We start from the raw sequence: 15,578 nt of genomic DNA, 5'->3' as shown, positions 1-15,578 counted from the left end.
TCCTCCCCTCTCCTTCCTCCTCCCCTCTCCTCTCCTCTTCACAGGGTCTCACTCTGTAGATATGGCTGGTCTGGAACTTACAGAGATCTGCCTGCCTCTGCCTCATGAGTGCTGTGATTAAAGGTATATGCCATCATGACTGACTAATAGTCATTTATTAAAGTAGAAAAACTGGACTAGGGATGTAACTCAGTGGTGGAATATCTGTCCCATGCATGTAAGACTCTGGGTTTGATCTCCAGCATGACAAAAGAAAAGAAGGACCCCCCCCCCCGAAGCCCCAAACAAAAACAAAAACAGTAGTCACGGTAAACAAACAATTGGGAGTGCCATAATTTCTTTTTCTTAATCCTTTCAGGATGTTTGTGTATTGTTTTGGATGGATGCGTGGACTTTTCTTCAGCACCCTGCCTCGCCACGGGCCGCCCAGCCCCCCACCCATAACCAAGACTTTGTCTACCCCTCCTATTCTTTTATATCTTTTTGACCTTGGATATAATAATGAATTGTAGTGTTTTAATCTTTGAGAATTCTGATCTCTTGGAGCCAGATGGCATTTGCTGTGGGAATGTCCCAGAATTGAGCACAGGAAGAGGGGGAGAGCAAGTCCCAAATGCCTCTCGATCTGCGTAGTCAATATTCAGTTAAGTCACAACAGGCAGCGATTTCATGTTTCTTCTGTGCAATCAGAACTGTGCTTTCCTAGCCCTCCAGAGGGAGTGTGTTATCTGGGCAAGTGTATCAGTTGGCATCGTCTTGAGCTCTGAGCGTCTTTCGCCCAATCTTAAGAGAGCTTGTGATCAGGGAGGAAATGCCACGTTATCTGAATATTTTTTCAGTATCTCCTAGTTGCTCTAATTATCAGTGCAGTATTAGCTCCCTGAAGCTTCTTGCTCTTACTTGGCCTTCTGTGTGGCAGACACCTCCTACCTTTCAGGCCTCGCGCTGTGTCCTGAGTTGTCCCTTTGTGTCTGCTTTAATTGTCTTCTTCAGCTGCATCTTGTATGAGACACTAGTCCATCTTTTGTTTTGCTTCAGTTCTTTTCATTTCTCAAAATCCTTTCAGATTTTTCGGCTTGGTCCTTTTGATGTCTGTTGTTCGTCGATAACTATAGTTTCAGTGAGGTGTTCTAATGTCTTAAAACATGAACTATGTTTTGTGTACTTTTTTGGTTTGGTATTGATGTTTCTAATACAGCCATTGATTCCCTCAGTTTGTTTCTTGAAACTGTCACTGTGTGTGTGTGTGTGTGTGTGTGTGTGTACACACGTATGACTGTGTATGTGTGGGTACCTGAGTATGCATTCAGGTTCCTTACATATTCGGGAATTCTGTGACACCTTCATTTAAACATGTCCCTTGGAGAGAGGAACGCTGCATTTCCTCTATGGTGTCATTACCAGTGCCCTTTGGTGTGCTTGGGGAGGATGTACAGTTACCTGCCGTAGTAGAACTGCATTCCAGACCCGAATGCACGCTCCTCGATAGGGATTCTCTGGAGTGGTGATTTCTAGCTACTCCACTGTCCTCATGAACTGGACAAGAGGGTCCTTCTGTGGCCACACCATTTCCCTCTCCTGTATCTACTCAGGGATCCTTCTGTGGAACCATCATTTCCCTCTCCTGTATCCACTCTGGTCCACTATCCCCATGAGCTGGACAAGAGGGGTCCTTCTGTTGAACCATCATTTCCCTCTCCTGTATCCTCTCTGGTCCACTGTCCCCATGAGCTGGACAAGAGGGGTCCTTCTGTTTAACCATCATTTCCCTCTCCTGTATCCACTCTGGTCTCCCGCTCTTTTAGATCTCGTGCTTTTTTCTGTGTGTCTTCCTGTTTTAGTGCCCGCCGAGGCCAGCCTGTCTGTAGCTGTGTGCGTTCTTGGCACTTTGTAGCCTTCTTAAAGGCAGCCTGCATTTAGCCGATCATTCGTCTTAAAGCAAAAGCACCGTATTAAAGGTCTCCCTAGACCTCTCTTAGAATTGTGTTAGCAGAGGATGTTAGTCTGTTTTTCACAAAGTACTACTGAGAAGAAGCCAGAAGGTCTTGTAGTTTACTTAGTTTGACACATCCTGCTGATTACAGGGCCAAGGATTTCTTTAGGTTTAAGATATGGAAAATTTGTCAAAAGGTCATTTTTTTTTTGACAGGCAAGAGAAATGGGAGAATATTTTTCAATTAAAAAATTAAAAATTTTATTGTATTTTCTTGAGAGAGAGAGAGAGAGAGAGAGAGAGCGAGAGAGTGTTCATGCGTCCGTGCTCACTATGTGCATGTATGAAGGCCAGAGAACAGCTTTTAGGGCTCGGCTGTCTTTTTTGCACTATCTGGGTCCTAGGGATTGAACCCGGGTTGTGCTTGACAACAAGCACCTTTACTGCTGCTGAGCCATTGCCCAAATAAGTTAAAGAAGCTCCTAAGAGTAGTGTTTCCTAACAATGGTTGTCAGAAGGCTCCAGCACTGTTCATTTCGTTCCTTTTTTCCAGTTTTAGGGCCTCTCACTATATCTTTCACCTAATGCCTTAGTATCAAGACTGTCATTTCCTAGAAGTTTTATCCGGATATAAGCACCGTAACGTTGTGAGCAAACGCCTGCTCTTTTTCATGTATGGGAAGTGTGAGCTGGGTTTGTGTCGAAGAGTGCAGAGTTACAGTTTTATTTCTGGCATTGGGGTATTTGGTGTGTAATCAAGTTGACTTTGTTTGTTGCCACACAGGGCCCAGGCATGGAGGAGTTGATCTGGGAGCAGTACACTGTGACCCTGCAGAAGGTGAGTTCTGCACGAACCGTTCCGTGTGTCCTCCTCTTGGCTCGCTGCTTCTCAGTTCATGGCTCTTACTTTTGCCCGTGCAGTTTGGTTGTTAATCTCGCTGAGGTGGGCAATGCATCATTGGAATTCGCTGGCAATAATGAACTTGTTGGCAGAAGTCACATGCTTTTGTGTTTTTGATTAGATTCTTTTTACTGTGTAGCATTTTAGGGGATGTTTAGTCTACTCTTCTCTCCAGACAGAACAGACTGTAAAAGGGAAGAGGGACTGGAAGTGTAGCCCATATTTGATTGAGGACATAGAAGTAACATTTCCCAACACGCACAGCCCAAGTACCCTCCTTACCGTCTCTATCCCACTTTCCCTTCTGATTTTTGAGCCAGAATTGAATTTATACCTCTCACACACTAAGATGCAAGAGGCCCTTGGTTTAGTCCACTGAGCTATACTCTCCCCACCTCTTCCATAATTATTTACCTTACAAAGTTGTAACTCCCAAATTAATTTGAAAAGGCTGCCTTAGAAATCAAGAAGTTCAGTTTTAAGTGTATATAGATATAGATAGATAGATAGATAGATAGATAGATAGATAGATAGATAGATAGATAGATAGTGTGTGGGGGTATCTGTTGATCTGTGTGTCCATCTATCGATCTCTGTGTTTGTCTGTTTGTTAGTGGAGATCAGAAGTCTTCCTTGGGTGTTTTTCCTAAGGTGTCTGTTATATTATTTTGAAATGGAATCCCAAAATCATGGGGACCTGAATTTGGTCCCTGGCACCCCTGTAAAAAGCTGGCTTTGGAGGTACATGCTTACAGTTCCAGGGTTGAGAAGGAAGGCATAGAGAGACAGGCAGATCCCTGGGGCTTAAAGAACCAAGGTAGTTCTTGAAGGGTGATGCCCAGGACTTTCCCTTGACTTCCATGCACACATGCTCACCCCCCCCCCACACACACACACAATGTATACCCGCTCCTACCCACTCCACACAAAACGTTTCTGTTTACCCTTCCCTTGGGGTTGGAGGTAGAGCACTATATCAATGTTACCGTTCTTGCTTAAATGAGGAAATACGTACAGCTTCTAGTCATTTCATAGATGCAGACGCATAATTGATGCTTGATAAATACATGTTATTTGCAGTTCTTTCTACCCTGACGATAAAGGGGTGATGTGTTAGCTTACTCCATATGTCGTTTTTGGATTGGGCCGACTACTCTACAGCTGCACTTACTCTCCAGCCTCACGCTCCAGGCAAGCCTGCTACCACCTGGCCCCGTCTGCAGTCAGCTTATGGCCTACAGTTCTTATCCCAGCAGCCTGCCCTCCTGTCCACATCAGTGCACATTTTCTGGGCTCCACAGAGGCCACCCTGCTCCGAATCTCTCTAGGTTCTCCCACTTTCTAGAAAGATGGTCAGTTTCTCAAAGGGAAGATTTCCCCTTGACCCTCAGAACTCCATCACTGGGTCAGAGTCTAGGTGTCCTGACTTCCAGATCAGTCATTACGAATTCTTCAGTTGAGGCTTGCCCATTTAACTTCAGACATCTTTCTTTCTTTTCTTTTTTTTTTTTTTTTGTTTTTTCGAGACAGGGTTTCTCTGTGGTTTTGGAGCCTGTCCTGGAACTAGCTCTTGTAGACCAGGCTGGTCTCGAACTCACAGAGATCCGCCTGTCTCTGCCTCCCAAGTGCTGGGATTAAAGGCGTGCGCCACCACCGCCCGGCTTCAGACATCTTTCTGATTCCTGCCTGTACCCCTTTTACCAGCATATCATATATCCCTATAAGTATGGTCCTCAGATTGTAGAGTAAGGGGCCAAGGCTTGGTTTAGGAGATGGAGCCGCCTCTGTTTAAGACCCGGTGCTGGTGCTGGTGCTGGTGCCAACAAGAGCCATGTGGAGGCAGCATGGGCTGTTGGCGTTTGTAAGCTTTCCGGACCCTGGGCCCCCCACAAACTCTCCTTGGATAAAGATTTCTCTTATTCTGAGTGTAGTTTTGTATCATCAACCCTAATTTGGGATTATAACGTCAGTATCCCTATTGTGTGGTTTAGCCTTTTAAGCAAACTCTGAAGTAAGATAGTGTGTTAACAGGTCCACTGGTATGCATCGCTGAATCAGTGATGGAGAGAGAATAAACCTTTGTTTCCCATCTTGTATGCACATTGGGCAGGGAGGGTTTAATGCTTTGCTCTTTCAAAATCACAATACTAGCTTTTTAGTTATTTATCTTAGTAAATTTTTCCTTCATGTATGTGCATCCATGTGCACATACATACACTTTTGTGCTTGCATGCCACAGCACTGTGTGGGATCGGAGGACGTGTGTGGGTGGTTTATTTTCACCATGGCTGCAAGTTCCTTTATCCCCTGAGCCACCTCCCCAGCCCCATAATACCAGCTTTCTGTTTAGATTTTATTTTTAAAGGCCATGTAGTTCTTAAATTAAAACACAGCTACCATCTCTTCTAACTCGAATTCAAAGATATACCACAGTGCTGTTGTTTTTTGAGTAAGGGTCTCATGTAGTCCAGGCTAGCCTCCACTTTTCCCTGTAGTAATGGCTAGCCTTGGATTCCTGACTCTGTTGCCTCCACATCCCAAGTGCTGCAATTACAGGTATGAGCCATATTCAACTAAAAGTACATTTTAAAAATATATTTTTCACAAAGAATCAATTTTTATTCAAGTTGTTCCAGGTTGGGTCAAGCGATCCTGTGAACGGGTCTACCTGGCCTTAGGACAGCACAGTCCTGTTTACACAGAAGACAGCCTTCCTTCTCCTGCCTCTCGTGATAATGTTGGCCTGGGCTGTCAATCATTTCCGCCTCCCACAAGGCTGCTCCCTGTAGATAAGCAATTTCCCTTTAGGACCCTGTCAGCTGACCACGGTGTGACTTTATTTTGTTTTTCATTTGTCTCTGTAAGCCCATCTGTTCCCAGATTGTCTCTGGTTATTGATTTGACTTTTATTTTATTGAGTGCTTGTAATAAATCCCGAAAGCCACTTATGGAAGGATTTTTTTTCATTTTTTTTTTCTCTCTCTCCTAACTCTAATGAACAGGATTCCAAAAGAGGATTTGGAATTGCAGTGTCGGGAGGTAGAGACAACCCACACTTTGAAAACGGGGAAACGTCAATTGTCATTTCTGATGTGCTCCCGGGTGGACCTGCTGATGGCTTGCTCCAGTAAGTGTCCTCACTTCCCTCTGCAGTCCCTGCCAGCCCTGCAGGTTGGCACTAGACAGGGTGTTATGGTACCTGTGTGCCTTTTAATGTACGTTTATGTTACATCTGAAGTCTTTTAGAGAGAGTTAGGATCACAGCTAATACATTATGTTTTAACAGTCACCAAACTTTGGGGAACATCCAAACATAGAGGGAGAGGGAAATCCTGTGTGTGGGGCCCTCCTACCCCCATAGGAAGGTAGTGGAAATGATCAGTTGTCAGTTTAGGAACCTTCTAGCTTTTCTGTGACTCCCCTCCCCCCTTTACTTTGGTGACAGTGTCTGTAGCTTAGGTTGGTCTCCATTTCCCCCACACAGACGAGGATGACTTTGAATTCCAATTCCCTATTTCCCGTGTGCTGGGTTTATACACCCAGTTTATGTAGGGCTGGGGATCCGGCCCAGGGCTTCATGCATGCCAGAGAAGCAGAGCCCTGAGCTACATCCCCAGTCCTTGGGAACCGTTTCTGAACATGCAGCTCATGTCACTGTATCAAAATGGTTGAGAAAATAACTTAGGGGAAGCACTTATTTATTTTGGCTCACGTTTTTGGAGGTTTTCATCTGTTGTGGTGAGAAGAATGTGGTAGAACTGGGTAGCCAACAGCGCGTGTGCTAGGAAGCAGAGAGAGGAAGACGGAGACAGTACCTGCCCTTCCTGGCTTTCTCTTTTACTTCCTCAAGCACATGAGCTGCCTCCCCACCCCTTAATTCTCTTGAAAACATCCCCACAGATACACCTAAGAGTGAGCTTTACTGATCTTCTCAGTGCTTGTCAATCCAACCACGTTGACAGAACTGATCACTTCCAGTTTCCACGTTCCTTAGTGTCTACCAGGAGTTTTTCATAGTGTCTTGGAATTTAATGAAGATGGTTAGGAATGTGTCTCAGGACTAGAGCCCTTAGCACAGATTAGGCCTTGGGTTAAACTTTAGCTGTACCCCCTCACCCCATGTCAAAACCCAACCAACAACCCCCCAACAGAATTTAATAGTGGAAAAAGTCATGATAGGTAAACTCAAGTTCTCCAGTTCTGTTCTGCAAAGGGAACTCCACTTTAGGAGACAGATCCTGAATCATTTCAGGGAAGAATCTGAAGATCCCTATGTGGTTTCATTGGCCAGATCATTCAAAAGCTGAATTTGTGTGGGATTTAAAAATCTCTACGCTCCTATCCTGTTAGTTGGTAGTCTTATCAAAGTTAGTTTTATTTAGAGTAGTATAAAATTTTAAGATAACTTTGGATGAGCCTAAATGATAGGATTCTGTGTTCTTAAAGTTTCTCCAAGAATCAGGGAAGCTGGGTGGGTGGTGGTGGTGCTTGTCTTTAATCCCAGCACTTGGAAGGTAGAAGCAGGTGGATCTCTGAGTGTGAGGCCAGCCTGGTCTATAGAGCAAGTTCCAGGACAACCAGGGCTACATAGAGAAACGCTGTCTCCAAACAAACAAATGAAAAAGAAGCTGAGGCAAAGAAGCCAGGCCTGATTGGGCTCATTTATAATCTAAGCATTCAGGCAATGGAGCCAGACACAGAAGGACCAGCAGTTTAAGGCTTTGGTTGCCTAAACAGTGAATTCAAGGCCAGCTTGGGCTACAGGAGACCTTTCTCAAAACAAAAAAAGAATCCGAGGCAGGTTTTTGGCCTCTTTCCCTCCAGACATTGCACAAATGAGTGTGTACCTATTTCAGGGAAGTACATGTGGGCCTTTTGCAGCTCACTGTACTTTAGCACAAAGGACTGTCCTTGAATTCCTCTTGCCTTCCAGACTGCTCATTGCGGGGTGCCTTCTGGTGTGAGCCTGTGGTCTGGACAGGACTTTTACACATACACGGTGGTTCTTAGTAAACACCAGAAGTTGAATGTGTGGGTTCTGATTTCTTAACTCTGAAGAAGCTCAGACCAAGTTGGCCTGACTTTGAGGATTGCCACACACGGAGCCCCTTAATCAGCTCTTGGGGCTCATTTACCGCTTCTGTTCTCTCTTAAGTATTGACAATGACTCACCGTGCGTTTCTATGACTGATGTTTATTTCTTGTTTACAGAGAAAATGACAGGGTGGTCATGGTCAATGGCACCCCCATGGAGGACGTGCTCCATTCGTTCGCAGTTCAGCAGCTTAGGAAAAGTGGGAAGATCGCAGCCATTGTAAGTCCTGTGATGGCATAGGTACACGTACACACACACACACACACACACACACACACACACACACACACACAATCCAAACGTCCTTGTATATAAACTGTACATACCTTTTTAAATTTTTTTTTAAATTAGATTTTTTTTTCATTTATTAGAACATAAAGAAGGGCTAGAGAGATGGCTCTGTGGTTAAGAGCCCATATTGTTCTTGCAGAGAGCCTGATTTTAATTTAAGAACATGTTTTCTATGCCCAAAGAAAATGGCCAATTGTCAGAGTTATATGACCTAGGGCCAGCGTACTTCTTGGAGCCTTGATATTTTTCTAGGATGATGCCACAGATATGGTGGAGCTGTGTCCAAGTTAGCCTCCCGAGGAAGGTGGCAAGCATCCTGCTTAATACCTGCTGCACGTGCGCAGCTCCTAAGAATAGGGCCACCCTGTTAACAAAGCTGAGAAAACCAGTAACCTCAGAGCCGCCTAATTCCCAGTCAAGATGGCTCGGGATAAGTGTGTGTGTAATTGATTATCTCTTTAGTCCTTTTTTCTCTAGAAGAGGGGACCTCTTCCCCTGAACTTCCTGCAACATGTGCAGGAGTGTCAGCAATTATATACAAAGTGTCTCACTTCCTGGGTTTTCATTTGACTTTGACGAACTGCCGGAAGCCTTTGGGGCTCTTCCTACTTGGTCAGAAGCGTTCAAAAGCACTATACTTACAGCTGTAGTCGCCTTTCTAGCTTATTATTCTAACTTTATGAAGTTTTTTATTGTCCTCAGTTCGACGGGCCTTGCAGGGGTGGCAGGGATACGGATGTTTAAGGGATTTATGTGTGTGTATATATGACCCTCCAACTTAGAAGAGGGACGGTTTCACCGAATCTGGAACCGGGGCCATTGCTCTCTCAGTTCTCCCTGTTTGCCCCGTCTTACATCTGCTGTTTGTCTGGACAGGTGGTCAAGAGGCCCCGGAAGGTTCAGGTGGCCCCCCTGCAGGGCAGCCCTCCCCTCAGTCATGACGACCGGGGTTTTGAGGTGATAGATGAGTTTGATGGCAGAAGTTTCCGCAGCGGCTACAGTGAGAGGAGCCGGCACAGCAGCCACGATATGCTCAGCCAGAGCTGGGAGGACAGCAGGGAGAGGGGGCGCTCCCAGCAGCGTCCGCAGAGCCGGGAACGCGAGCGCAGCCGTGGCCGGAGCCTGGAACGTGGCCTGGACCACGAGGACTCTGGGCGCAGCCGGGAGCGCAGCCGCGGCAGGAGCCTGGAGCGCGGCCTGGACCGCGATTATGTGCCCCGGGACCGTAGCCGTGGCCGCAGCATCGACAGGGACTACGACCGAGACTATGAGCGCATCTATCACCAGTCCTATGAGCCTGACTATGAAGGAGGCTACAGCCCCTCATACGACCGCAGAGCCCAGCCTGAGTCCCGCTATGAGCGTAGCTACAGCCGCGAACACCTACGCTCCCGCAGCCCCAGCCCTGAGCCTAAGTCCCGGCAGGAGCACAAGCATGATCCCGACAGACCCATTGGGGTCCTTCTGACTAAAAGTAAAGCAAATGAAGGTAGGCACACAGGATGTGGGAATGCAGGCAGTGATGCCAGCATCACCTGGTGCTCACCCGGTGCTGGTGTTTAGCCTAGACCTGAAACTGCAGAGACCCGTGGGCTCATTTATTCCCCAGAGCCACGTTATTGAGACATTACTCTTGGGCCCTGGTTCTGTGATAAGGAGACGTAGATGCAGAAGGGTCTACTGATGTGGACGCGGGTGTCTCAATGGCTTTGCTTCAGAGAAGGGCCTCACGCACAGCTTGTTACAGTGAAGATTCTCAGTCTGTCACCTGCTCTGGGAACCAAAAATTGTGGGGTCTGTGTGTGAACAGGTTCTGCTGGTGAGCCCGGCGCGTCTCTGTGCGGGGAAAACAAAGCAGAAGGCGGTACCCAGCTCTTCTTGATGGAGTTCTATTCTAGGCCAGGGTTGGTGTTGATTAAATTGTCTTAGATAATCTCCCCAAAGACCTTGGTGGTAGGAGACCCCATAGGTCAGAGCATTCTGTACGTATATGGAAGCTGGCTCTGGCCTAGTCTGCTTGCCTCACACTGTGTTCCTGGAGATGTGGGCGCACTTCATCCGGCCAGGGTTCATTCACTTCTGCACAGGGAAGATGCTAGTAGTATTCGTAGGGGAGGACTCAGAAGCACAAGAAGAGAGGCAGCTGGAACTCACCCGTAGCTCATCTGAAGCGAGGAGATGAACAGGAGTTGAGCCATTTCCCATCTTGGGTTTTTTTCTTCCTACTTGTAAGTTTTCTTAGAGCTTTTGTCTTGTCTCGTTGGTTCTCGTACTGTTCTAAGAAGAGAACAGTGAGGAGCCTCTGACAATACAAGGTGAAAGGTTCGTTTTTCAGTAGCTTGAGGATTTCTATTTTTAAGGGGATTTCAGACAAAAGAGTCCATTTCCTAAGATTTGCCTACTTAGATAACTGGAGTGATGTGAGGTCAGGAAGCGGGTACCTGGAGCATGGGGTCTGTTTAAGCTGAAGTTGTACCATTCCTGAAGAGAGGGCTCTCCTCGTCAGCAACTTTGGAAGCACGGAGATTTCGCAGATTCCTTTTTGCTGTGTGGGAGGAGGTGGCCCTTCGCTGGTCCCCAAGTCACATCCATATGTGGAGGCCACAGATGTTTTGAGAGTGAGCCCCTGGCAGGGACCTCCTTCCGATAGGCCTGACCCATCCTGCGGGATATTGCTTTTCAATCTTTCCCTCCTCTTTCCCTGTTTCCACCCTTGCCTCTTCTTCTTTGTCCTCCTGCCAAAGGAACAACCATGTATGTCATGCAGTCCCGGGGGTACCTTGTATTAGTCAGGGCTCTCTAAAGGAATAGAACTGTTGGGTTATGCACGTGTGTCTGTGTGTGCATGTGTGTATGTGTGTCAGTGTATGTTGTCTGTGTAAGTATGTCTGTGTGTCACCACGTGTGTGCCACTGTATGTCGGTGTGTGTATATGCACACACATAGGTATAAAGAGGATTCCTTAGAGTAGCTACAGTCTGTGGTCCTGACAGTGTGACAGGACTGTGTACTTACAGAAAGGCCGAGAATCCGGTAGTTGTTCACCCCCATTAGACTGGATGTCTGTCTGAGCAGTCACTGTCTGGTGCTGGAGTCTGGGAGGTATTCAGTCTACCTTGGAGTCTGGCTGTAGCAGCAGGTGAAAATGAACTTGCCAGGGAGAGGGAGGGTAAGGAGGCACAAAGCAAGGGCTCGTTCTTTCATGTCCTTTTATGTGGGCTGCCTCTAAAGACGAAGCTCAGCTTTACGGTGGGTCTTCCCACCTCAAGCAAGCCGATGAACAAAACCCCTCACTGGTGTGCCTAGCAGCTTGGGTTTTGGTTGATTCCAGATGCAGTCAAGTTGACACGCAAGATTAGCTACCATGTAACTCCACATAAGAAACTTAAACAGAGGCTGGAGAGATGGCTCAGTGGTTAAGAGTACTGACTGTTCTTCCAGAGGTCCGGAGTTCAATTCCTAGCAACCCTGTGGTGACTCACAACTATTTGTAATGAGATCTGGTACCTTCTTCTGGCCTGCAGGTATAGATACAGACAGAACACTGTCTACATAATTAATAAATAAATAAATAAATCCGTATAAAGCAAAAACTTGAACAGAAATCTCATGGAATATTATTTATTCTGTGTGATGTACTGAGTTCCCATTGCATCAAAATTCTAAAACACTGTTAGAAATTCATTCACTCAATTTAAGACCTCTTAATGAATCGTGGTCCATAATTTAAGATCTGTTGGGCTAGAGAGGTGGTGACTCACTGCTTAAGAGTGCTCAATGTTCTTCTAGAGGACCAGAGTTTGGTTTCCAGCACCCATGTCAGGAAGCTACAGTTGTCTGTTAACTCTAGCTCCAAGGACTCTGATGCCCTCTTCTGACCTCCAGAGGCACCCACACATGTGACATGCATATATATACACATACATGCTCATGTGCACTGACACACACAGAGAAATGAATAAAAATAAATCTTAAAAAGCAAATCTTTCATTAAAACGAAGACATTGTCTGTAGTAGCAGGCTGCTGTTCATCCCGGCCACCCAGAACCAAAATAATGAGGTTGCCCAGCTCATACCTGGTCTTAATTAAGTGCAGAAATAAAATGATTGTGTTTTCCTTTTAACTATTTTGTTCCCCACATTTGAAAACGTTTAAACAACTTGGTGGCAATGAAGATCAGACCAGGGCCTCGTGTATGCCAGGCAACTGCTCTCACCTGATTCTACTTCAAAAAAATAACAAAAACCCCCACTTAAAAAATTTTATTTATTTGTATTTTATGTGCATGAGTGTTTGTTTTGTTTGTATGTATAAAAGTAGAACTGGTGTGCTGGACAGCTGTGAGCCACCGTGTAGGTGCTGGGCATTGAACCCGGGTCCTCTGGAAGAGCAGTCGGTGTTCTTATCCTCTGAGCCATCTCTCCAGCTCATCTCTCCACTTAAAAACTATTTTTATAACCTTATTGATGGGGTGGAGCATGCGTACCATGATGTTTGCATGGAGGTCAGAGGACAACCCCGTGAGAGCCTGTTCTCTCCTGCTGCTGTTGGGATTTCAAGGACTGAACAACTTTATCACGAAACCATCTCACTGGCCCCCAATTCTACATTTTTAAAAAAAAAAAAGATTTATTTACTTTTACTTTGTGTATGAATGTTTTACCTGCACGTGGCTGTGTGTACCACATGCATACTTGGTGCCTAAGCAGGTCAGAAGAGGCCAGGCCATCAGATCCCCTGGAACTGGAATTACAGATGGTTGTGAGCCACCATGTGGGTGCTAGAAACTGAACCAGCTAGAGTAGCAAGTACTCTTAACTGCTGGGCCTTCTCTCCAGCCCATGATTCCACTTTTTAAAAGAAGAAAAAATGCTAAGTGTATCCTATAACTTAGCTATTTCTGGCTAAAGTTACATGAAAATGAATCTTCTAAGAAACTGAGTAGTAGGCAGGAGTTGGTACTGATTAAGAAGGAATGCCATCAGCAGCTGTCGCCAGACACCTTGCTATGTATCAGGAGCTGGTTAACTGTTTTTTGGTTTTTTTTTTTTATAACTTAAGAGAAGTTCACACATATGCCTGTGAAACTATTTACACACACCCTTGTGTTACAATAGGAGCCTTAAGCTACAATAGGAGGCTAGGTAAAGTGTTCATGGGGTAGAAAAGTTAGACTTTTTCAGTCCTCTCTCTGTCCTGGGCTGTGTGATCTAGCCATAGGGGCTTTCCATCTATAGAAAGAGATGTGGTATCCCTAGGAGGATGTGGGGTGTACCCCGGTACTTATTTTTAGTTGTTGATGTGTGTGGTGCTAACGAGGAACCTACTATCTTACAAATATCAGAATACAGTCCTCACTGTTCCGCAGAGGACTATACCAACAAAGCACTTTGTAATAAGATCAGATGCTAATATGTTTACTGTAGCTTACTAAAACTGATTTTAAAACAGCTTCTTTTGTGATCCCAAGAAGGTATATAGTATTTTTTATTGAAGAAAGTCATTGTTTTCTAAGTATATAGTTTTCAGTCAGAACACTAGTTTTAACTTAACAAATTGAATGTGTTCGCTTTCAAGCTTGCTTGCGATGGCTTTCAAAGTCACTGTAATCACCTCTAAAATGTGCCTTTTTTATAGGCTTAGCAGATAACATCGGGATAGTCTGTAGAAGGCTTAAAATATTGAAAAATGTGCATCGCCCCTAGATGGGGTGTTGCTTTTCTCTTGAGAACAGTTCAAAGTGCTGCTGACTGCCAGTATGGTGTTTCAGGGATGGCTCTGCCCCAGCTCCCAGACCCTGGGCAGTGAATTGTTACAGATGGCATATGCTGTGTCCACAGCTTCCTGTGCGCAACCTCAGAGTCAGCACAATTTCCTATTAAGATGGATGGAGCAGGTTGTCCTGACAAATCTTTTAAAGTGTCCCTTTTACCTCCGCCATCCACAGCTGCTAACATTTTGCAACATTGTCTGCCTTTCCCTTCCTTTGTTTCCTTTTTTTCTATTTTTCTTTACCAACTTAATCCTCCACCTCCAATCCCCCCACTTAAAGATTCCAGGCCATGGCGTCTGAGTATTCTATACAAAAATTAAATTTTCGCGCTGGAGAGATGGCTCAGCGGTTAAGAGCATTACCTGCTCTTCCAAAGGTCCTGAGTTCAATTCCCAGCAACTGCATGGTGGCTCACCCATCTATAATGAGGTCTGGTACCCTCTTCTGGCATTTGTAGATACTTTCTACATTATTTAGACTCCTTGAGATAAAATGTTTAACAAAACTTTTGTTATATGTTTCTTGCTCAATATTGTTTGTTATATTTATTATTTGTTACTATTGTATATAGTTGTATTTGGTTTGGCTCTTATTTAGACAAAAAGGGGAGATGTAGGAGAGACCCAGCCAATCACCTTGCTAGCAGGGGGCGGGGTCCCCGAGGATATTTTTTACTTATAAAGATTGCAGATGTGCTCCCAACCACCCCTTCTGCTTTCCTGTTCTCCGCAGGAACCTGTGGTTCTGTAAGTCTATTTCCCCATTAAAGCTGTATATATTATTACAATCTGTCTGCATTCATTTTTGCCGATACAGGCATTCAGGCCACACAGACAGAATATTGTATACATAATAAATATTTAAAAAAAAATTAAATTTTCACGATTGTTCAAAGTAGTCTTCAAAGCTAGCTTTAAGTTTTCTGAACAGGTTGAGAATGTGTATGCTCCCGTGTTTGTCTTCTAGAGTATGGTCTCCGGCTGGGGAGTCAGATCTTCATCAAGGAAATGACCAGAACAGGACTGGCGACCAAAGATGGCAACCTTCACGAGGGGGATATAATTCTCAAGGTGAGAAGATGTGGACAGGGAGCGGTGTGTGCTGGCATGCATTCTTAGTCTGCGCGTTCACATCCACACACCACGACAGGGATATCTGAGTCCAGTGGCCAGGAGTGAGGTAGAGACAGGAAGAGCAGCTCAATGAGGTGATCTTTGCCCAAAGAACAAAATAAACTGAGACACTAGGGACTGGTGAGCCTTGCTCCCTCTCTAGCGTCCCCTCCCCCCAATATTTTAAAAAGGAAAAGTAAGATGTAGAGGCAGGACTGATTTAATAATAAAGGAAAAATCTCAAGGACTACTTTCCCCTTCTCCCTGTTGATGTAGAGTTTAGGCTCCTGTGTACCAAAGGAAGGTGAGTCTGAGAACTGTCAATCTGTGATTGCTGAATGCTTCATAGTGTTTATAAACCTCTCCGGTTAGGAAGCCTGTTCCGGCAGTAAACGAAACTGTAGTCTTGAACTTGGTTTTTTTTTTTTGTTGTTGTTGTTGTTTTTTTGTTTTTTCGAGACAGGGTTTCTCT

The 15,578-nt window shown here is 45.2% G+C and overlaps 1 protein-coding gene across 5 annotated transcripts in view; it reads left to right on the top strand.

The window, feature by feature from the left end:
- Nucleotides 1–15,578, top strand: part of Tjp2 (tight junction protein 2) — a 95,476-nt gene that overhangs the window by 53,412 nt on the left and 26,486 nt on the right. For all 5 annotated transcript variants that reach the window (XM_013348097.2, XM_005352076.2, XM_026781462.1 and 2 more), the window contains exons 2-6: nucleotides 2,718–2,771; nucleotides 5,837–5,961; nucleotides 8,046–8,148; nucleotides 9,097–9,709; nucleotides 14,961–15,064. In XM_013348097.2, the coding sequence (XP_013203551.1) occupies nucleotides 2,727–2,771; nucleotides 5,837–5,961; nucleotides 8,046–8,148; nucleotides 9,097–9,709; nucleotides 14,961–15,064 (990 nt within the window). In that variant the 5' untranslated portion in view covers nucleotides 2,718–2,726. The remainder of the gene's footprint in view (nucleotides 1–2,717; nucleotides 2,772–5,836; nucleotides 5,962–8,045; nucleotides 8,149–9,096; nucleotides 9,710–14,960; nucleotides 15,065–15,578) is intronic.

This window comes from Microtus ochrogaster, chromosome 8, assembly GCF_000317375.1.
Source record: "Microtus ochrogaster isolate Prairie Vole_2 chromosome 8, MicOch1.0, whole genome shotgun sequence".
NCBI lineage: Eukaryota > Metazoa > Chordata > Mammalia > Rodentia > Cricetidae > Microtus > Microtus ochrogaster.
The sequence above is the reverse complement of the archived record's forward strand: the minus strand, read 5'-3'. Positions and strand labels throughout refer to the sequence as shown.